At 47.2% G+C, this 23,291-nt stretch overlaps 1 protein-coding gene and 1 long non-coding RNA gene across 3 annotated transcripts in view; both read right to left on the bottom strand.

Moving 5' to 3' along the window:
* Nucleotides 1-23,291, bottom strand: part of LOC310850008 — a 136,685-nt gene that overhangs the window by 18,720 nt on the left and 94,674 nt on the right. The gene's annotated exons all lie outside the window — the stretch shown is intronic.
* LOC310849971 (cAMP-dependent protein kinase inhibitor alpha-like) lies at nucleotides 3,301-23,245 on the bottom strand. Of its 2 annotated transcripts, none has more exons than XM_083751015.1 (3): nucleotides 23,021-23,245; nucleotides 6,964-7,115; nucleotides 3,301-5,144 (listed from the first exon to the last, which is right to left on the bottom strand). In XM_083751015.1, exons 2-3 carry the CDS (start codon nucleotides 7,106-7,108, stop codon nucleotides 5,062-5,064), a joined length of 228 nt encoding a protein of 75 aa, XP_083607141.1. In that variant the 5' UTR covers nucleotides 7,109-7,115; nucleotides 23,021-23,245; the 3' UTR covers nucleotides 3,301-5,061. The 2 variants fall into 2 exon arrangements, with proteins under 2 accessions (XP_083607141.1, XP_083607140.1); XM_083751014.1 differs by lacking the exon at nucleotides 23,021-23,245 and adding an exon at nucleotides 13,761-14,426.

The following is a 23,291-nucleotide window of genomic DNA, read 5'->3' on the forward strand; positions in this document are numbered from 1 at the left end:
GGTGGGGCACGCTCCAAGTGCTGGCAGGGGTTGTTCTGCCAGTGTCCTCAAGTGCTTCTGTCCTGCTGGATTGTGTCCTGGCACTGGGATAATGTCTCTTGCATGGCACGATGGATGATGGAGAGGTGGGGGTGTTTAGAAATCTGCAGCTTTGGTGTGGCCTGCTGTATGAAATGAGAGGAACACCCATTGCTGCACCCACTGTTACCTCTGGTGCTGCACGCTAATGTTGTGTGGCCCCTGGAAGACTGTTCATGAGTGAACATGGCCCTCAGGCTCAAAAAAGTTCCTCACTCCCTGCAGGAGAGACTTTGCAGGCACTATATAACTGCTTCTCCAGGTTTGGAGGCCTAGCTGTGCCCATGTCATCTACCACTGACCTTTTAAATTTTTGTCTGCCTGTGTTAGATTCGGACCTTGCAACCAGCCGCAACGCCCATCTGCTATATATTTTGGCAAGAGGATTGTCTGTCTCTTTGTCCATCTCTCCATTCCCTATGGGTCCTCGATATATTGTCGTCAAACTTGGCATGAGGGTTCCTGAGGTGGGGGCAGTAGTCTTTGTTGACATTTGGAAGGTGGGTGCCATTTTGAATCAAGATGGCAGACCAAAACTTCACTTAGGCATGACTTCAACCATTTTTTGGCATAGGTTTGTCCAAGAGTTCCTGAGGTAGGAACAGCCACATTACTGTAATTTGGATGCCAGGAGCCATTTTTGAATCAAGACCAAATCATGGCTTCGGTGTGATTTCACCCACTTTTTGGCATGGTGGGCCAAAACTCACAATTCATACTACCCATTTAAAAATCAGATTTTTTTTGGTTTTCTTTAACTACCCCAGGTAGTGGCAAGCACTCTCCGCCAGTCTATAAAAACTGAGACCCGCAACACAATGTTGCAGCATGAAGTTCTGCTTTTCAGGGTGACAACCAGCCATATCTTATTCCATATTCTATTCTGTTCTCCCCTCCCCAGATTTTCCATTCCTCTTCCTCCAACAGCCAGCCAGCATTCTGTGACCACTGAACACACTTCCCCTTATTTATCTTATACCCCCCCTCCATTATCCCTTGTTCATGAGTTTGGGCTACATAAGGATTCCTCCTTGAGGAACTGAATTCCCGATTTGTATAGGATTGCTAATTGTGTAGGCTGGTGTTCAACAGGTTCTGATGCCGTTGTGTTCCACAGTGAAGATCACTCTGCAAATTCCAGTTTGTGCAGAGCTCTCCTTCCAAATGCTTTCTTCTGCCTCTTCGGGCATAGTTACTTTTTAACATCCTTGCCCACTTGAACAAAATAATTACACAACATGACCAGCTTGAACCGCAGTTGAAGTGGCTGCTAACAAGGTAATGTTGGGCATTGGAAGGAAGTCAAATGGCATTTGTACTATAGCCTCTTGCTACCCAAAACTATTTCCTTGCTCAGCACATTGTCCTCTTGGACATTGCTTGACTAAAGTGGTTTGGAGTTGGCCCAAACCTTGGCTGTGGGTGGGAGGAGAGACTGCCGATTATGTTGATCATGCTGTCTGGGACTGATGGGAGTTGGAGTCCAACTACACCTGGAGACTATTACAGTAGTACCTCGGGTTAAGAACTTAATTCATTCTGGAGGTCCGTTCTTAACCTGAGGAACCACTTTAGCTAATGGGACCTCCTGCTGCCGCCACGCGATTTCTGTTCTCACCCTGAAGCAAAGTTCTTAACCCGAGGTACTATTTCTGGGTTAGTGGAGTCTGTAACCTGAAGCGTCTGTAATCCAAGGTACCACTGTGCTGGTTTGGTGAGTGGGAGCCACATGTTGAAAGCAGCTGCAGTTGAAAGCAGCTACTAATCTTCAATGTCCTGTGCTGCAGCGCCACCCTCGTCATGTCCAGAAAAGGTACTGCAGCTCATCCGTTGAAACCAATGGAAGCCTAGTAAAATGCTTTATTCTGAGACAAGCCTCTCATACACCCAGCTTGGTGTAATCTAATTTCAGACAGCAGTCTCTCCCAGTCCTATCTGTAAGTGGCAGGGATTAGACCAAGGACCACGCGAAACAGATGCTCCACCACTGAGTTACAACCGTTCCATGGGAATCAGTATGTGTCATGGGCCAGGAGTCAGCTTCACCTGCCGAACAGCAGCCTGAAGGTGGGGGGAGAAGAAGGAGTGGCTCCACCTGCAGCTGATCAGCCTTCAAGGATGTGGAGGAGAAGGCACTGACAAGAACTAGTTGGCCCCAGCCTCCTTTTCCTTCAGGCTGCTGTTCAGCAGGTGAAGCTGACTTCTGACCCATGAATGACACTATTGCTCTGTAGAACTATTCCTGCAGGCTTGATGGCTAAGTCTGAGAAACACAGGAACTCTGAGAATGGTAGACGAAATTAATGGACTATGCAGAATTGGACAAAATGACAGGAAGGATTTGAAACCTGCGGGATCAGAGATTTACAGAAGATTGGAAGAAATATATGAACTAGTTGAAGAGCAATTGTAGCCAACAAACTACGCTAGTAGGACTACAAGAAGTTTTGTAAGGAGAAATATACGAAGTGTTACAAAGTATAAAAAGACAGAGATATTGGTTATGAGTCTGAAATGTAATAGGGAAAGTAAGAAATGCATCCTAAGAGATTAGATTGGAACATTTTCAGACAGGACTGATGGAAGTCATAAAATTGAATAAGATGTAAAAGTATGTTTAATTACTGTTGAAAATGGTATGTTAAAAAACTAATATATATGTGAGAAACACAGGAACTCTGCTTTGTCTTGGCAATCTGGCCACATCACCCTCCATCCTCCCTTAAAGGCTGTGCCTGGGCAGGTGGCCTAGGGAGAGTCCCAAGAGGCCTGGAAGGCTAGTTTGACCCCTGGGCCTGAGGTATCCCAATCCTTAACTAAATAAAAGCAAAGGTGTTCTTGCATTTCTATCTAGTAAGCTGTAGTTCATTTTGGGCCGTAGGCTTTGATGCTTGATCATTCGTGCTTCTCTCATGGCTGGATGATACAGGTAGATGGTTTGTTGGAGCTGTAGAGGGAGGGTTCCCGTAGGATTGGAGAGCTTGATACTGAGGCTCCTAAGGGAGAGCCATGCCTCCCTCTCCAGCCCCACATCCCTTTCCAGGGCCATTGGAGTCTATCTCTGACACTTCTATGGCATTTACCATGTCACCCACCCTGGAGCTGTCCAATGCTGGGTGTAGGCCTGCCTCCCTAGGGTACTAACGCACAAAGCAGAATAGCTAAAAAACCTCTGGTTTGAGCTACATTTTGGAATTAAAACCAGAAAGTAATACCAGACAGTTGTTGGAATGGTGGAAGTTTAATGAGCAGTATTAGCACGAACAGATCCTCACTAAACACAAGTGCTTTATAACTCTAGAAACTGGGGCAACCCACTTTTCTACAACATGTCCGTTCCATCTCTGAATTTTTGCATAATCTTTGCCCCGGAGGAAACCAGTCCAATGTTCTTAACAGAGGTGTGTGGGCATGAAAGCTCATCAATGTGGTGGATTTTGGGAACAGGAAGAGGTCTTTTGGGGGGGGCAGCCTTTGTCTATATTTCCATTCTATATTTCCATTCTATCCTTTGTCTATGTTTCCACTCCTTTGTGTTTAAGCCATTGTTCTGATGCAATGGGAGGCAGGGAAATTACCTGCCAATTACTTGGGATGACAGCTATATCATAATCAGGACCATATGGACTCTGTGCTTTAAATATGTATACAACTGGAAATCTTTCTGACCCTCCCTCTGGCAATTGTAATAGTTTCCCAGGCGATGCCTGGACATTCTTAGGCCTGTCTTTGCTCCAGCACTCAAGGGATAGAGGAAAAGGGAGAGGGAACACCTAATGAAAGTCACACACCCAGACAATCACCTCCTAATTTTAGCAGAATGCCACCCTGGGACCTTCTAAAAGATAGTAGCTGGTGTGTGTGTGTGTGTGTGTGTGTGTGTGTGTGTGTGTGTGTGTTGGTCGCCTAAGGGAAGATGGTGAGACCCTCCTGCCATTTCTATAATGTGAGCATTGCTTCACAGCCATGAGGTCTTGAAACCTGAGTCCTTCCCTGTAAAGAAAGCTGATATTTTCAGAATAAGCTCAACATCAAATTCTACACAGACACCAACCCATATATGCCCGTGAACCAAGTAGTTTCTAAGATGCAACAAGACAGACATTTTGCCATCTTAATGTTTTGAATTCCAAATTCATCTTCTTGAAGACCAGGTTGGTGACCGAAATTGGTAGTGCCATTATATTTCTTTCCTTTTTGAGAGGTTGGAGCAATTTTGTTCTTCAAACCACCGAAATTTCCAAAGTATACAGGACATAATTGCACTCTTGGTGGGGGATCAACTGGGATGGTGAATAAGCTGATACCACATCTTGCCCCTTACATTTGTGTGTGAAAAAGAATACTGGATCTGTTGGTGAAAAACGACAACACCAAATCCCAAATAAATACGTCGTTTCCCCAAACATCACAGTGAAGAATGCACTCTCTGAAGAAGAAGAAGGAAAGAACACCTTGGATCCTTTAATAACCTTCAGGATCCTCTAAGGGATAGCAAGTGTACAGTTAGGGAAGGGGGGGTCTATCTCAGGGTCAGAGAACATGCTTTGCATGTCAAAGGTCACAGGTTTAAACCTCAGCATCTCCAGATAGAGCTGAGAAATATGCTCATCCAAAAACCCTGGACAGCTGCTGCCAATCAGTGTTGACAATACTGAGCTGGCTAGAACCAATAGTCTGTGTTGATACAAGGCAGCTTCCTAGGCTCTCTAGGCCTTTCAACAGACCCTCCATTTCCTCTTCTTTCACTCCCCTCAAGTCCCACAGAAAAATATGGTCCCTTCAAGGTTCTGCCCTCATCTTTGTAAAACAGATGGCTGTGGAATCCCTCCAGTCTTACTCTGTCAGTCCATGCCGGGAGATGTAAGACAGCCTTGCTGGGTCATCCCACACAAACACATACACAACTCCAGGCAAACCTCTTCTGATACTGGGAAGTCCTTCCATGTCCTATGTGGCTTCCGATGCCTCCAAGAGGAGGGGTTAAGAGGTATCTTTCAGCTCTGGGCTCTGAGGTACTGGTGGGGGCACCTCTGTGGCTGGCGACTGCATTTCTTGAGACCTGTCTGGGATTGGGGAGGGGAGGTGGGGAGAGGGTCAAGCAAAGAGACAAGATCAGCGAAGGAGCAGCCAGAAAAAAATGTGCATTTCAATGAAAGATGCAAGGAGGGAACAAGGTTCCATCTCGGCCTGTGATGTTTCTATTCTGCTGCAATTTGGCTCCTGCTAAAACCTGTATTATGCATCTCACCATCTCCTGCAGTGGAAACAGATTTTTAATTACATAATTAATCTCTGTGGAGAATAAGGCTGTAGCTTGATGGTAAGGTCTAGGACACTAGGTTTAGGATGCTGGAAGATTTAGGACAAATAAACGAAAGTACTTCTTCATACTGTACATAGTCAAACTATGGAATTTGCTCTCCCAGGAGGCAATAATGATGTCAGGGATTGGACTCAAGAGGGTGAGAGACAGGAGGAGGAATGCTGGAGATCACCCACCCCCTTCTTCTGACGCTGTGGGAGAAGAGGAATGCAGCTTTGATTTACAGCAGGAGTTTGAGGAGTCTGAGGGAAGTCCCAACTCAGAGATAGGCGAACAGAAGAGTTGGGCAGTGTTAGAAGAAGGAGAGGTGGGTAGGACTGGGGCAGGGCAGCCAGATGACACATTGTCACTGGAAAGTATTTCTGATCCCCCTTCTCCCAGAACATGACCTTCATTAGGAGTAAGGAACAAAGGACTCAAAGGCATTTGACCACGAGTGGCCACCGCAAGGAAGGGGCTGTTGATAGGAAGGAGGGAGGAGAAGGAGCCCAGTTTGGAGCAACGCCATTGCTAAGGCTTGAGGCCTACAACTGTGAAAACAAGGATGGAATAAAACTCATTAAAAAGGACTCTCCTTGTTTTCTCTGCTCTTGCTGCAACCAGAGGAGGAATAGCTTTCCCAAAGCCTTGGCAGAGCCTTGACAGATGACCACCAACTTAGATGGCTTTAAAACAGGATTAGACAAATTCATGAAGGAGGGGACTAGCAATAGCTACTACCCATGATATTTATGACCTGCCCCCACAGTTGTAGGCCTCAATGCTTTTGAATAACAGCTGCTGGAAACCATGGAAGGGGAGAGGGCTCTTGTGCTCATGTTCTGCTCACTGGTTTCCCTCAGGCATCTGGTTGGGCACTGTGAGATTAGGATGGTGGACTTGATAAGCCACTGCCCTGTCCAGCAGGCTATTTTTATGTCCTTGCACAAGCCGTTTCATTTGCATGCAAGAAGTTGCAGGTTCGGCGATCTCATTACTGAGTAGGTTTTGTCAGGAGTTCGTCCTACACTTGAGTAGGACCCTGGCAGAGACACAAGCCCAACTGGCATGTTCTCTCCCTCCTGGTCGATCGTTCAGGAGCTTCAAAAGCTGTCTTCTGCCTGAACATCACAGTGGCCGATGCCAACAGACATCGGCACACTTAGGGATCTGCAGATTCGCAGCTTGCGTAACAGACCTCAGCAACTCAGCATTTTGGCTAATCTACTTTATTTACATATAAACACACACGGAGCACTGCAAAATGGCTCCATCTCTCTCTAGCATCAGACAGCAAAGAGAAAGAACAAAGGAAAATAGTCCCACTTCATGGAACACAGTAACACAAACATCCTGTCTCCAACACTTCCCACTCTGTGGAGTCAAAACATATACCGTCATGTGATAGACAACATTCCCATGACTGCAATCATGGAGCAGAAATTCTAACAGGTTTTGGGTGTACTAGGGCCGTTCAAACCAACAAGTCCAGTATAACAGAGGAAGAATGTTAGGAGCAGTTCCATTGGCCAAAGCTACCACTGACATGGGAAGCGTTAGAAAATAAGGCCGATATCTACCTGAGTTTAGAGACATTTCCGCCAGTTTCATAGGCAAGTCAGTGGGAGTGACGCCCGACGGCGAGCCCAGAATGTCCGGCAACGCATTCCTTCGACCAGTGCGCCCAGATGATGCAAAATCTAACACAGGCTCCACCTCAGTCATACTTCCCCTGAAACGACACACAGGAAGTTCCAAGTTAGGCAAGGGCCCCTATTGGCATGCCTACGAGATAGTAGAAAAAGCTTAAGTGAGCTAGGTCCCCCGCCATGCAGATCTGAACAGCACCACCAGAAGAAGAGGAAGAGTTTGATATCCTGCTTTATTACTACCCGAAGGAGTCTCAAAGCAGCTAACATTCTCCTTTCCCTCCCCCCCCAAAAACAAACACTCTGTGAGGTGAGTGAGGCTGGGAGACTTCAGAGAAGTGTGACTAGCCCAAGGTCACCCAGCAGCTGCATGTCGAGGAGCAGAGACGCAAACCCGGTTCCCCAGATTATGAGTCTACCGCTCTTAACCACTACACCACACTGGCTCTCATCAGCATTTCCTTGCTCTGGAGATCTGCTCCTGTTAATGAGAAAACTCATCCCAATTGGGTCCAAAAGGCAGGAAGTTTGAAAGCTGCCACCCCCAGAAAGGAAGATAGAGAGCTGAGTTATACCAGGGCAGCCCCTTTGTCTATCTGGAAGGTAAACGGCATTTCAGTGCACCCTGGAAGTGGTTTAGTCATTCTGGCCACATGACCCAGAAAGCTGTCTGTGGACAAACGCCAGCTCCCTCGGCCTGAAAGCAAGATGAGTGCCACAACCCCATAGTCACCTTTGACCGGACTTAACTCTCCAGGGGTCCTTTATCTTTACCTAGCTTGCTGGGGCAGCAGAGCTGCAGTGCTAACTTCCCGGCATGTGGGTTGCAATTGCTTACCGCAGGGGAACCTTTTGGCCCTGCAGATGTTACTTAGCTGCAAGTTCAATCAGGCCCAGCCAGCCTGGCCAATGGCCAGGGATGATGGGAGTTGAAGTTTGGCAACATCTGGAAGGCCAAAGGTTCCCCACACTTGTGCTACAGCACCCCTAATAGTTGGACCTTTACTGTCTGCATAAAACCCTTCCACAAAGAGCAGTTGCAGAACGCAGCAGATTATTGACTAAGGCACACCGTTGATACTGTGTGACTCCTCTGCTGAAGAAGGTGATCTGGCTGAGAAGATGCTAGCAGGCACAAGTCAAGATTTTGCTTTTAGCATTTAAAGTCCTTTCCTGCTATATCCCTTCCCAGCAGCTGCACTCCTCAAATGGATCACTGCTGGGAGTAACAAATGCCCCAGAGGTGTGCTTAGCCTGCACCGGAAACTGGGCTTTTAGTGTTGCAGCTCCAGCTCTCTGGAATCAATTGCCAGCTGAAATCAGACAGGTGCCTAGTGTGATGATGTTCGGGCGCAGACTGAAAACAGTTTAGTTTAGGGAATTTCCCCCTGCAGTGTAACCCAGTCATTTACAGAAGATCAATTCGATATATGATATAACTGTTTTGAGAGTCTTTATGGGCGGTTTTTATTGTTTCAGAGTTCGTTGATTTTATCTTATTGTTCTTAGAACTTTGGGTTATATTCAGTTAAGTCCTATGCAGAAGACAAAATGGTTTCTAAGCCGTTCACAACTCTGATCCATAATTAAAACACACAACAACACTGAAACATCTTTAATAGATAAAATATAGGATAAAGCAAAAAGTTAAAAAATAACGATTAAAAAAAGTAAGAAACAGAAAAAAACAATAAATACACAAGTTCAGTTCAGGGGACTGCTTGCCCAGAGGTGTGTCTTGAGGAGCCAGCACAATGCCAACACTGATGGCGCTGCTCATATTTCAGCAGGGAGGGCATTCCACAACACTGGAGCCATCAGGGAAAAGCTCACCTCTGTGTTAACACAGTCATCAGGCCACTGGAGCCAACTCCAGGGGGTTGTGGGTGCTTTGGCACCCACAATATATTTGTGGGTACTGGGCACCCTCCTCCCAAAGTTAATGGGCAAAGCTGAAGCCCTTTGTTGAACCACAATCTTCGGCATGAGATGGCACCTATGTATCAGGCTATGGGAAAACGAAGCACGTTCCATTAGCTCAGAGGTTTTCAACCTTTTTGAGCCCATGGCTCTCTTGATGAACTACAGTGGTACCTTGGTTCTCTATCTTAATCAGTTCCAGGAGTCCATTTGACTCCTGAAACAGTTCGAAAACCAATTGGCTGCAGGAGCTTCCTACACTCAATTGGAAGTCACAGAAGCCGCATTGGATGTTCGGCTTCCAAAAAATGTTTGCAAACTGGAACACCCACTTCTGGGTTTGCGGCTTTCGGGAGCTGATTTGTTCAGGAGCCAAGCTGTTCCACTGTACATGGAGTTTCTGCGGCACCCCTGTTATGTCCAGTTATGTCTCCTCTTGCCTGCAGAGCTGGCAGCCCCTCACCCCTTTTCAAACACCCTCCCTTGTGGAGTGTTCCCTCAGCCTGCCTCCGGCCTCAAAGACAGGTGCTTTCCAGAGGCACTATTCACCTGTGGGGCTTATAGCTAGGGATGCTGCAATAAATAGCTGTGCAAGACTTTGGGAGGCAGAGACACAAGAAGACACCAGAGGAGGGAGGGAAAGAAAGAGGGACAGAGGCCAGTGTTGCCCATGGCACCCCTGACCACCATTCAAGGCACCCCTGACCGCCATGGCACACTGGTTGAAAAGCACTTTATTAGCTGATTGTTGATGTGCCCCTGACTTGAGCTGACCTGGGATCCATCACCACCATTTCTCTTGTGGGCCCCAAGCCTCAGCAGAACAGGATAAATGGAGTCACCTGACCAAAATTACCCAGCATGCTCTTCTGATCTTCCATAGCATCCACACATCATGAGCTTGCTCTACAACATCTAGTAAACCTCTTGGCTGGAAATGCTCACCCTGGTGAAACAGTGACATCTCCCTCCCCCCCCCCCCAAAAAAAAGATGACTATTCAGCTTTTCTCCCCCAAACCATTGGACTCATGAACTGGAGTGCACTCTGTAAAACTGGAGGAATCCCATGTACTTCGTGACTCTTAAGGTCAGCACATACACACACACTCATTACGTTTCATGGCGAGCAAATGAGTCATCACAGATGAGTTGCCACTGTTGAAATTTGCACCTCAAACACAAGGCTTTCTAATGGAGGAGATAACTCTCAGCCAAACGTGAGAACTGTCAAAATATTGACTAATCAAAGTGACAAAAGTTCAACTGGTATCCAGGCGTGTGTGACTCAGCTCTTAGAGCCAATTTAAGCTTTAAAGAGGCCATGTAGCATATGCTCCCACTGATCCTGTTTGCAAGGGATGGCTCCTGTTATTGTTATTCTTACTAGATTTACTTTTTCTCTACTTTGCCTTTTCTGGGGTTTTTTTGGGGGGGAGGGGAAGTGGGAATGCCATAATATCTCTCTCTCTCACACACACACACAGAGAGAGAGAGAGAGAGTACATAATCTATATATAAAATCTATATCAATATCTATATTTATATATGAGAATTCTTCATTTTCAGCCCCGATGCCTCAAATTTCTAAAAGAATAAACTATGATTTTATAATTTTAACCAATTTTATCTTTACCGTATTGTTGAGTTTGATGGACACCACTTAAGAGACAATTGTGATTACGTTGCACATGCAAGGCCTAAATAAATAAATAGGCATGGGGGAACCTGTGTTCCTCTACATGTCTCTCCTTCCTCTCTGACAACACCAGATCTCTCCTAGTAGAGCAACCTAACTCTGAGTGATCATTATTTGGCCTGATTTGGTGTGCATTTCCACCAAATTTGGCGCAAAGCTCTCATTTATAGCCTACTTTTCTTCCAGGCAGCTCAAGGTGGCATGCATGTCTCTGCCCCTCCCCATTTCCCCCCCCCCTCCAGCAACTGTGTTAGGTTAGGCTGAGAAGCAGCGACTGGTCCAAAGTTGCCCAGTGAGCTTCATTGTGGAATATGAATTTGAACCCTGGTCTCCCAGGTTCTAGCCAAACGCTCCAACCACTACACCCCACTGACTCTTACATTTGCCAGTAGCAATACAATTGCCAACGTCGTGCTTTCCTTTCATCCTCTCTCTCCCCATAACTTCATGTCCAGGCAGCAAATGTTGCTGCATGTGTTTTGACCTACAGCTGTTATCAGAACAAGTATAAACAGATCCAAATATTCTACATACCGGCTTTCCCCGTCCTGATGCTGCCCCCCCCCACAATAGTTTAGAAAACTCCCATCTGCCCAAACCAGCATGACTTGTGTAGCCAAAACAGCACCATCCACACCCACAAAATTACATATCAACAGGCTTGGGGAAAACCCAAGGTTTTCAGAAGGACAAAAAAAATCCTTAGAGAAAAGAAATCAAAGAGGAGAAACCTCCCACCACCCCACAAATGGGGTCACTGAATGCTGGCTGATACACACACACGGCTGCTCCCCCTGCTCGCTTTACTTGCCAATCCTACCTATCTGTCAACTCCTTTGCCAACCACACATGGCCACCCCCTCTTTCCTTTGCACCTAACCAAACCACTCTCCACCTGCACTGCTTCTTCACATGCCTGCCTGCCATCATGTTGCAGTTGGTTTGGCCACCTTTTGGCAGATGCACAAACTGCAGCGTGATGACCACATTACGTTTTTATCTATATACGAAGATATATATGTGTGCGTCCACACAAACATTTACCTGGATATATGTGCTACAAGAGTGCACCTGTTTTCCACTGTTGAAACAACGGGACACACACACACACAAGATGGTGCAACCTCCTAAGCGATTTATACACCTCAGAAACATATTGAGGAACTACATTTTTGGAAGTAGCTCACTGCCCTGAATTTGGAAAGCTAAAGTGTCATGAAGGAGAAGCTAGAAATCTTATCTGTGCTCCAAAGTAGAGCGGTCATAAATTCAGAGGTGGCTTGTTTAATTGGCTCTCTTGGTTTAATGAGGATTAGTAGCAGGGGAGGGGAAGAATTCCTTTTCACAGCATGCAGCACAGGGATGCTGCTAGACCAGGAGTTGCTGTCCTTTTAGGACCCATGGGCAAATTTGCAAAGCAGACAAACTATAGTCAACATGTGAGCTGTGGTTCAGTGGTAGAGCACCTGCTTTGCATGCAGAAGGTAACAGGTTCGACCCACAGCATCTCCAGGTAGGATTGGTAGAGACCTCTGCCTGAAACCCTGAAGAGTTGCTGTTAGTTGCTACAGACAGAGTTAGATGGACTAGTGGTCCAACTCAGTGTAAAGCACATCCTATGTTCCTATCTTCTGTGCACCATATACACACCTCAACCAAACACACACCGCTCCCACTCCCTATTCTATTGGCTACTAATTTCTGTGGGGAGAGGTGGCCCTGTGGGCACCACAAAAGGCCTCTCTGGGTGTATGGGCGCCCATAGAAACCACATTGGCTCCCCCCTGTGCTAGTTCCCAGTGTTGAAACTAGAGTTTGCTCTGGAAAATTTCAGGCTGAAAAGCTGGAGAGAGAGAGACAGGGAGGATAAAGTTTGTGGGACTTCATTTGGGCAGATGTAGGACACTGATGGGTGACTGGGTTTGTGAAACGTGGGATTCTGATGCCAACCAGTGGGTGGATCTGGGTACTGGATCACATGAGCCTAAATGAGGTACTGAGAAAGACTGTGTGTGTGAAATAGGATTAACATGAGATGATGCTATTGCTTGGTGCAGTTGCCTGTTCAGGAACACAGGAAACTGCCTTGTACAGACCATTGCTTAGGATTGCCTCCACTGACTGGAAGTGGTTCTCCAGGATTTCAGGTGGGGTTCTAGTCCTACCTGGAATTGCCAGTGACTGCACCTGGGACTGAATGCATGCAAAGCAGATGTTCTTCCACCGGACGATTGTCTTTTCCATTTATATGAATGCTGGAAAATAGCAGGGACTTTGTGTGAAATCCATCTTCAGCTCTGATACCACAATCCCCTCTCTTTGCTCACCTCAACTTTCCAGCCTGATGTTGCAAGGAAGCACCTAATCACAGGAGACCTTCAGAAGCCAGTTTCTGAGACTTCGCGCAATCAAAGCACCTGGGAAGACATGTTTCTCTACCAAATACATATGTAGGGAAGGCTCTCCGATTGCTTCACCGACACACCCCAAACTCGCCAAGCCGATATCACAATCCACAACCACTGTGACTCCACTACTGTATGTGACTTGTGCAAATAGACGACAACTATAGTAAAGAGCCATCTGCTTGTATGCTTGGCGAGGTTTCAGATGGGCTCCTCCTTTTATCACCACCACCACAAGGAGAATGTCAGTCATTCCACTTGGAGTATTTGTCACACACAAAAACACTGCTAATGCACACATGGCTTCAAAGATGGAAATGACAAGTGAACAATTTTTTTTGCTTTTTAGAAAGTTTGTTTTCTTTGCATTGCACACCCATTATTGGCCATGGAAGCCAGCGCTCGCTCTCTCTCTCTCTCTCTCTCTCTCTCTCTCTCTCTCATTCTCTCTCTCTCTCTCTACACACACACACACACACACAAACACACATTCTTCTTCTTCTTCTTTAACCGCCAATTATCTGGATTATCTGGATGGATAAATAATGCACTGATCCATATATACATCCAGAATAGTAGAACTCATCGTAAGCCACCTGTAACACCTCCCCCCATTCCCTCCCAGATCCCTCCCTTTTTCTCTTTTCCTCCACAAACCATCCAGCCACCTCCACATCAAGGGCACAAAGCAGCCAGGCACGCTTACCAGATGGACTGCTAAGAAATGGAGAGCCGGTTCTGCCGCTGTGGTGGTCTCTGGTGAGATCGGGGTGAGAACAGAATCTGCCTGTGGAAAGAGGTTTCACTGTGCTCAGACAGTCTCCATGGCCAACAAAAGCATCTCTCCGTGTGTGTCTCTCCCTCTCTCTCCTTGGCTGAACCGCTCTCACGATGCTCTGGGTATCAGCAGACTGCTAGCTGCCTGATTTGCCTGCCGGATCTACCAACCGCTTTGAAGGGGGAGAGCTGGTTACATTTCAGCTTCCCCCCCTGGCTAACCAGGCCTAGCAGTGGTCCATTTCCTTTCTCTTCTGCACTGTTTAGGAGCAGGGAAAGCAGGGCTTCTGCTTCTCCCACACACCCTGTATAAATCCCCTCTCTCTGTCCCCCCCAATTCTGCCTTCCTCCTGCTTTCCTGCCTCCCAGCTGGCACAACACTTGGTGCCTGCCTTTCTACACATGGCTATTTTGGAGCTGCCAGGGATGTGGATTAGCTTGTCTCTGGCAGTTTTTTTTAACCCAATGGCAGCAGCCATACCTCTTTTCCAAGGCTTTTGACAGGCTATGATGGTGTTTGTGGTTGGTTGTTAGCGATGATTTGTTGCCCCTGAAGCTTTCCTTACTGCCTTTATTGCTGGGGAGGGCTGCTGTGTCTGTAGAGTTTTGTTCAAATAATGGTTGTAGTAGTATTATTAACAACAACAACAGTAACAACCTTGATGACCTGTTGCTCAGGGAGTGAAGTAGAAAATCACAGAATCATAGATTTGTAGAGTTGGAAAGTTCCCTGTGGGTCATCTAGTCCAATGCCCTACCATGCAGGGAAGGATGAAGAGATATTATCACCATCTTCATCATCATCATCATCACTAGTTCCCAGTTATTTTCACAGAGAAGCTGGTTGGCAAATCTACTGCTGTGCATCTTTGCTCCTTTCAATGGGAGCAGCCAAAGGTATTATGCTTTTAGATCTGCCGTAAGCTGCCCAGAGTGGCTGGGGAAACCCAGGGTATAAATAATAATATTATTAACAGTCACGACTTCCCCCAAAGACTTATGGGAGCTGTAGTTTGTTAAGGCTGCTGAGAGTCATTAAAAAGGTAAAGGGACCCCATACCATTCAGTCCAGTCGCGGACGACTCAGGTTTGCAGCGCTCATCTTGCTTTATTGGCCAAGGGAGCCGGCGTACAGCTTCTGGGTCATGTGGCCAGCATGACTAAGCCGCTTCTGGCGAACCAGAGCAGCGCATGGAAATGCCGTTTACCTTCCCGCCGGAGCGGTACCTATTTATCTACTTGCACTTTGATGTGCTTTTGAACTGCTAGGTTGGCAGGAGCAGGGATCAAGCAACAGGAGCTCACCCCGTTGTGGGGATTCGAACCGCCGACCTTCTGATCGGCAAGCCCTAGGCTCTGTGGTTTAACCCACAGTGCCACCTGCGTCCCTGCTGAGAGTTGTTAGGAGGCCCCTATTCCCCCCACAGAGCTACAATTCGCAGAGTTCCCTGGGAAGAGTGATTGTTATGCCACTCTGAATATTTTAGCTGTGGGAAGAGAATGTGGGAGTCTGCTAACAAGTCTCGGCACACTTAACAAACTAGAGCTCCTATAAGTCTTTGGGGGAAGCCATGCCTATTTAAACTGGCATGATGCTGCTTTAACTGTGCAGTGTGAATTTGGCTGTCTGATGTGTATTGGGAAGGTGTTCTAAGGGGGAAATTGCCACTGTGCGAAAGTGCTGATTCCTACATCATACGGAACGGACCTCCTGATGAGATGGTATCTGCAGGAGGCCCTTTCCAGCAGAGCACAGTGATTGGTTGAGTGTATAATGAGTGAGGTCATCTTTTAGGTATCCTGTTCCAAAGCTGTATGGGGCTTTGTACACCAGTACTGTTTGAACCTAGTTAACTGGTAGCCACTCGAACCTTTCTCCCATGCTAGTTGATGGCACATCATCTCCCAATACACCTGAGGGCTGCAGGCTGGCTTGCAGCTCTGCCCACCCAACTGCTCCCTATTTCACCTCCACCCACAGCTGCATTCGTCTGTCAAATGGCAGCCCTGGTTTTCACTCTAAGGCTCAAGGTTTCAGGGCCCCAGGGCAGCAAGTGTAAATCTGAATCTAGACCCTGTCCAGCAGCTAGGGACCTTCTGAACTGGAGACCCCTACACAAGGATCCCAAGGGCCTCCTGTACTACTGAGTCTGTGCACAACTGAAGACTTAGCAGAGATGTGACAAGAGTCAAGCCAGAGGACCACCCCTTCAAGTATCTGCATTCTTCAGCGATAGGGCAGAGGCTGGGAAGGGTAACCAAGCTGGGGAACTATGCAAGAACCCAGCTCTTGTTGGAAAAAGTTGCCTCTTTCATGGGACCTGTCCAGGGTTCTGAAGCTATCTCTGTCCACTCTTGTTTCCAGAGTCTGGTTCTTGACCAATTGCTACTCTGCTTGTTGGTCCGTTGTGCCTGCTGGGCGCTCTACCTTGTTTCCTCCAGACTCTGCCATAGCCAAGACAGGACCCACTTTGGGTCCCCCCCTCTTTTTCTCTCTCCTCATTGCCATTTAGTTGTATTTAGGTTTTTGTTGGGGTTGTTTTATGAGAAGAGAGAGAGAAAACCCTAAACCTGGGATGCAATCCATCTTAGATGATTGTGTGCATTTGTGTGTGTATCCCTTTATGGCCCCCAGTCAACCAAATGAAGACCTAGTAGTAAAGTAGGAAAAGTCTTAAAGGGGACAAGAAGATAGTTCACTTCTTGTGGTTTTCTAACTAAACGTTCTCCTTTGCACTGCCAGAGTCCATGGCTGCTGAAACAGGCTAAGCCTTTTCAACCAGAAGAGTTCCTTCCAGTAGGTGGTCGAGCAAATCACCCAGACTGAGCTGCAGCCTTATTTAAGGCTCAGCCTGAGGTTACATGTTGCTGAAGCAACATTCTAAAATAGCTTCGGTTTGTGTGTCATGTGGAATGGTCAGTCCTGGCTGCACCATGTCTTGCCTAGGATCTTCAGTCTTCTAGCTGCTTGGAGCAGAACACTAATAAGGAATCCTGAGGAATGCAGGACCCTACACTGGTACAAAGTAACTGTTAAGTGCAGTTCCCCATTCTCACCAACACTGGAACTGGGAGACTCAGGTTTCTCAATTACTGGTGAGGCAGTGGAGCTGTCCAGCAGGATTAGGTGCAATCTCCAGGACAAGGCTGTTAAGAGCTGTCCAGCCAAGATGCTAGTGTGAGGCCAGAGAGAGACAATGGTCAGAAAAGGCGTTGTTCCTGCAAGATCTAAGCCAAAATAAAAGGAGTACATAGCTGGTCCTATAGCCCCATCCCTTCTGGGTTCACTTTTAGGCTGTTCCTTTTCACAGTTAAAAGCCTTTCCTAGTGCCAACAACAGGAAGGCCCCATCCTGTGTGGTAGAAACGCCATCATCTAATGCTTGCTTCTGGTCAGGCTTGTTGAGGTTGATGTTCCTTAGAAGGTGATCTTGCAAGGTCCTGTATTGAAATGGCTGCTGTTCAAGATTCAGCCTGAGGGCTGCAATCCTTTGTGGGCAACCTTCCAAGGGCCACATGCCTGTGGGGGGACAGATGTGCCCCTTATCTTTGTTCAGGAGTCCAGCCATTCAGAATTAGAGGCTTCTGTACACATATCCCAGCACACAGGGTCTTTTGTACAGTTCAAGGGCAGGTGCCAGCCAGGCTAAAGAACTGGAGGAGGCTGTGGATCAGGGCTGGTAGGAGAAAAGGCACAGTCTGCGGAGAGACCTGAGGGTCAGATAGAAAGGCCTGGAGAGTCATTTATGGTATTGGATATAAGGTTCCCTGCATTAAGAAAATGCCATTTTTTAAAATACTGGATGTCAATGCAGCTTGAGCATTATGGAGGTTTATCTGTTGTAGTACTTTTCAGCTTGTTAGTCTTTTGGTCTATTGCAGGAGTACGGAAGCTGTGGCACTCCAGATGACTCCAATTCCCATCAGTCCCAGCCAACCTAATCAGCAGCCAGGGATGATGGGAGTTGTAGTGCAACATGACCTAGAGGGCCATGTGGTCCCAAGCCTGGTCTGTTGCTTCAGTGGTGGAATTGTGCTATTTCTTTCCTTGGTCTCTCTGTTCTTGCATTTTTAAGTGTTAGTTCACACCAGCTATATATAGTATTGACAGTGGTAGGAGCTGTGGCATGTATTTTAATTATTATAAAAATGAGAACATTGAAAACAGAAAACAAACACAACTTCAGATGCATCCCAATGGATTCACTTTTCCAAATAGGATTTAATCCTTCTCCATCCCTGGAATCTGATGGCAGTGCCATTTCTTACTACTCTTCCCGCCCCTCCTAAAAAGATCATTGCAGGTTTTTAGGCAGAGGTTGGACGGCCATCTGTCATGGATGCTTTAGCTGGGATTCCTGCATTGCAGGGGCTGGACTTAGGTGACTCTGGAGGCCCCTTCCAACTCTACAATTCTATGATAAACTCAAGGTGGCATGCATGGTACCATCTGCGCATGTTCTTCTCACAGCAACCCTGTTAAGTAGGCTAAGCTAAGATGTAAAGATAGTGTCAGGGACTGACTGGACAGTGAGCAGTGGTGGCTGGATACTGATGTGTGGGCACTGAGAGAAATGGGGTTGAAGACTGTCTTGGAAGATGAAGGGATCAGTGATCTGTAACTGCAAGAAGACGAGTCAGAGGCAGGAGAAGCTGCAAGACTGGAGAGAACAGGTGCAGGAGGGAGAGGGAGAGGGAGAGGGAGAGAGGGAGAGAGGGAGAGAGGGAGAGAGGGAGAGAGGGAGAGAGAGAGAGAGAGAGAGAGAGAGAGAGAGAGAGAGAGAGGTAGGTCAGGCTGTTGCAGGGTCAAGGGCTTTGACACCTTCTCCTTCTGCCCCTGCCTCCCAGGACCAGGCAAGGATGGAAGAGAGAAGAGCAGAAGCAGGTTACACACAGACAGTGTCTTCACCTACTTGTGTGTAGCTTGGGTGGGGGAGATACATAAGCTGAGTTCAGGGGCAGGGACTCTCTGTTGCAGGAACTGCTTCATCAAGTTCTCATCTATGGGTAGCTGAGGGACATTGGATTGGTGGAGATGCCTTTCCATAATTTACACAAGTATACTTCTGTCAATGAATAGTTAATTCCTCCCTCTGGACATTCCTTGCCTGACAACGCTGTGACACACAGGCCAGACATATAGTGACCTTCGGTGCCAAATGGGAATCTGAACCTAGGTCTTTGTAGTCCATGCCTCAAGGCTAGATCACAGTAGCTCTCCCACTGGTAATCACAGGGAGCAGCCTAAGACCCGGAGAACATTCTTTTTCTCTCGATGACTGCAATAGTGGGGTTCAGTTTGAGCAGTTGTGGTTGGTGCCCTTTGGGACTCATAGGGCAAAAGGCAGAAAGACCAAAATTAGGGGGAGTCAGAGCCAATGACAGGCAGTACCAGCCACTTTCAGCTGTTTTATTTATTTAGGCAATGAACATGCCACTTAATCACAATTATCTCTAAGCAGTCGGCATCAAAGTCAGCCATACAATGAGGATAAAACCAGGCAAAAGCTATATAAAATCTGATCTAAAGAGAAAACTGTGCAACTGAGCAGGGTAACAGGATGGGGGCTTGCTGGAGCTTCCTTTCTGCACAACGCCCATCCCCCCCATCTGCCAGCACCCACCACCCACAGATCTAGCCATGAAATTATGTGGCGCGCTGCCTTCTTTTCCAGCACAGAGGAGGTGCCAATTCGCAGGCAAAGCTCCAGCGAAGTTCCCATCTGTAATCAGAGGCTGCTTTCACTCTCTCTCTTGCTCCCTCCCCCAGCCCTGCTCAGTCCAAAGGATTTACTTAAAGCTCCTGGTTATTTTTCATCCCTAACTGCTGTTACACTGACATCCTTAGATGCTCTGCTGGCTCCAGGCAACTCGCTAACCCCTTTCACAGGGATCTAAATATAGACCCCAGCAGCTAAGCAGAATTCACTTAGCAGCTTGGCTGTTTGGGGGCTGTGTTGGATCAACACTGGAACAATCTCCCTCTGGGACGTGATGGGAGGTGGTGGAGGGCAAAAAACTCTGTGCGGGAGGCGAGATGAGGACCACCATCAGAGTCAATGGCATCCCTTTTCTATGCTTTTGTTTTACATCTCGCATTGACTTAAACTCCCACTGTTCTCTCTCGGCCTACCCGGCCTGAGATTCTGCCTTTCATTTGGTTATTGCCAGATCTATTCCAGTTCAATGCTGTAAGCCTTCCTCTTTATTACAACACATTGGGTGGGGGAGGGGGGGATGTAATAAAAAGTTCCATAAGCGCCTAATCCCATGGCTCTGCAACCAGCGTAGTGCAGTGGCTGTTAGTGCCTATTGGGGCTGGTAGGGCAGAAGGCAAAGAGGTCAACAGTAGGTGGAGTCAAAGCCAATGACGGGCAGAGCCAACCAATCCTAGTCTCCTGCCTATCCTCCTCCATGCTGCATTATGGAAGATCACCACTGAATCATAATTGTAGAGTGGAGAGGGACCCCTAGTCCAACTCCCAATACAGTCATACCTCTTGTTGTGTTTGCTTCACGTTGTGGCTTTTCATGTTGCAAACGGCACCCCGGAACAGATCATATCCGCAACTAGAGGTGCCACTGTAATGCAGGAATATGCAGCTGTCCCATATGGGTACAACCTGCAACCTGGGCATTATCAGCACCATGCTCTAAGCAACTGAGCTATCCGCTGAGAACATGAAAACATAAAAATAGCCTGCTGGATCAGGCCAATGGTCCACCTGTTCCAGCATCCTGTTCTCACAGTGGACAACCTATGGGAAGCACATAAGCAGGGCCTGAGCTCACTGGCGGAGGAAGAGGGGGTGGCGGGGTGAGCACACTGCCCCTGGCAGCCCCTGCCATCACGGCTGCCCCTCACCTGTGCTGGGCGGTCCCCAGGATGCACACCACACCCCCAGGACACGCACTACACCCCCGGGACACACGCCAGCCACAAAAATCTCCAAATGGGTCTGAACTTCAATGTCTAAAACTCCTGGTAGAGGACAAGGATCCAGAGATCATGCTAAAGGTGGCCAAATTCTGTGAAACTGCCATAAAACTTAGGGAACCAAAATGATTAAGGTTTTAAATGACAATTTTAAGTTATAGCGATCCAGATTATATATATATATTTAACTGTTATATCTGCATTGCCTATGTTATACCCAATTGCAATTCAATGTATTCCTGTTGTGTTTTACGATTTCCCTGATATTGTACAAATACAAATATTTGTATATTTGTAATTTTGTTGAAACCTCAATAAATAGTATTTTTTTTTAAAAAAAAGATATTGTAAGTGAGCTGGAACTGGTCTGTGACCGTAATAATAAAAATCCATTCCTATGTATTCATTCACACCAGCCATGCCCCCTCCTGCTCTCTGCCCCCCCCCCGGTGCCAGAGCATGAAGCTCTGCCACTGCCTGAGTTCAACAGCACTCTGCCCACCTGTGATTCTCAGCAATTGGTATTAAGCGTCATGCTGCCTCTTACAGTGGAGGTGGAATATGGCCATAGCAGCGAGTAACCATTGATAGCCTTATCCTCATTGAATTGTCTAGTGCTCTTTTAAAGTGATCCAAGTTGGTGGCCGTCGCTGCTTCCCATGGGAGTGAGTGCCATCATATAACTATGCTCTGCAGAAGGTACTTGATTTTGTCTGCCCTGCATCTTCCAGCGTTCAGCTCCCTTGGATGTCCATGAAGTCTAGTGTTATTCGAGGAGTATACAACTTTTCTCTAGCTGTGTTCTCCATGCCATGCCATATACAGGCAGAACAGAAGATGGAATGGTTCATGGCATCAACTCTCCTAGCGGTCTTGCTCCCCACTGCAAGCCATATCTTTGGATTCAGCACAGAAAGCAAGTCATGCTTCTCTGTCTCTTCCCAGTTCAGGACAAGACTGACCACAGGTCTATTGTTCTCTACTTCCTGCCCCCTTTAGCCCACCTTCCTAGAGCACCTCTAGCTTGTAATTTATGTGGCAACCATCCCCTGTACTCATGCAAAGGGATACTTAACACTTGGCTAGAGACTGGATTGACCACTTGTCTCCCTCCCTCTCTCCAGAATCCCATACCATGGATATAAAACCACAGGCTTGGAGAGGACTCCAAATATGGCCTCCAGATTAATTTACTGCTCATCTGGCAACGTGCCTCCTGTTAGCTGGGCTTTTAAAGTTTTCTGAAATGGTTAAAAAAGAGGGGGGAAACATATTTATAAAAAAACTGCAGAGAGGAGAAGTGCCATGTAAGAAGAAGTGGTACAGTGGTACCTCGGGTTAAGTACTTAATTCGTTCCAGAGATCCGTTCTTAACCTGAAACTGTTCTTAACTTGAAGCACCACTTTAGCTAATGGGGCTTCCTGCCGCCACTGTGCCGCCAGAGCATGATTTCTGTTCTCATCCTGAAGCAAAGTTCTTAACCCGAGGTACTATTTCTGGGTTAGCGGAGTCTGTAACCTGAAGCGTATGTAGCCCAAGGTACCACTGTACTTTTGAACAAATACTTGCACCCTCAACTTATGTGGGCATTATTCAAAACCAAAGGAAGCATGCTGTTCTCTTTGAACCTTTTCTCTCTTCCCATATGCAGATTTTATTCATGTCTGTGGCTTAATAGTAAGGTATCAGCTCCCAGATTCAGACTTCTGCATCTGCAGGTGGGGCTGGGAACATCCTCTGATGAAACCCCAGAAAGCCTCTAACAGCCAGTGTTGGCAATTCTGAGCTGGATGAATGAATGGCATGACTCGGTACAAGGCCATGGGTACAGTTAGGATTCGTATTGCAGGGGGGTGGGGGTGCAGCAGGACACCCACCTGTCACCATCCAGATTCAGCATGAAATGTCTCAACAACAGTTGTTTAAAATGGCTTTCTTTTGACCCCAAGAAAAGCCTGTCAAAAATCTTTCTACAATTTCTACTCTCAGTTAAGTATTTTGATTTATTTACTTGATGCCCACACCCACACCCATATATAAGGCTGCTTCCTATGTTCTTCGGTTATGAAAAATGTGTGTGTGTGTCTATACAGAGACTTTATCTATACCAGTTCTTAACATAACTATGCAATAAAATAAAATCCATCGATGCAGCCTCGTCAATGTGGACTTCTTGAATCAAGGGGTCAGCCCTAGAAGGAATAGGGAAAAGACCTCGCCGGCTGTTAGGCTTCACGTGGCTGGTCGCTTACCCCGGTGCAGGGGGCCAAGCGGCACACCTTGCAAGATGACGTCATACGGATCCAGCCACCTCGGCCCCAAGGCGACAGCAATGACGTCACCACCCCAGCTGAGTGAGGCCAGCTGCTCCTGCAGGGCTGGGCAGATCCCTATTCCGAGCATTGTGAGGAATCACCCCGTGCGCGACGCAGCGCAGCACTGCTGCTCCAAAGGCCGGGCAGCCTCTTCCCCGTCCGCCCCGGCGCTTCGACGCACCTGCCGCGACTGCGAGGCTCCTCCTGC

Source organism: Podarcis gaigeae (genome assembly GCF_964106915.1).
Source record: "Podarcis gaigeae genome assembly, chromosome: 8".
In the NCBI taxonomy this organism is placed as follows: Eukaryota; Metazoa; Chordata; class Lepidosauria; order Squamata; family Lacertidae; genus Podarcis; species Podarcis gaigeae.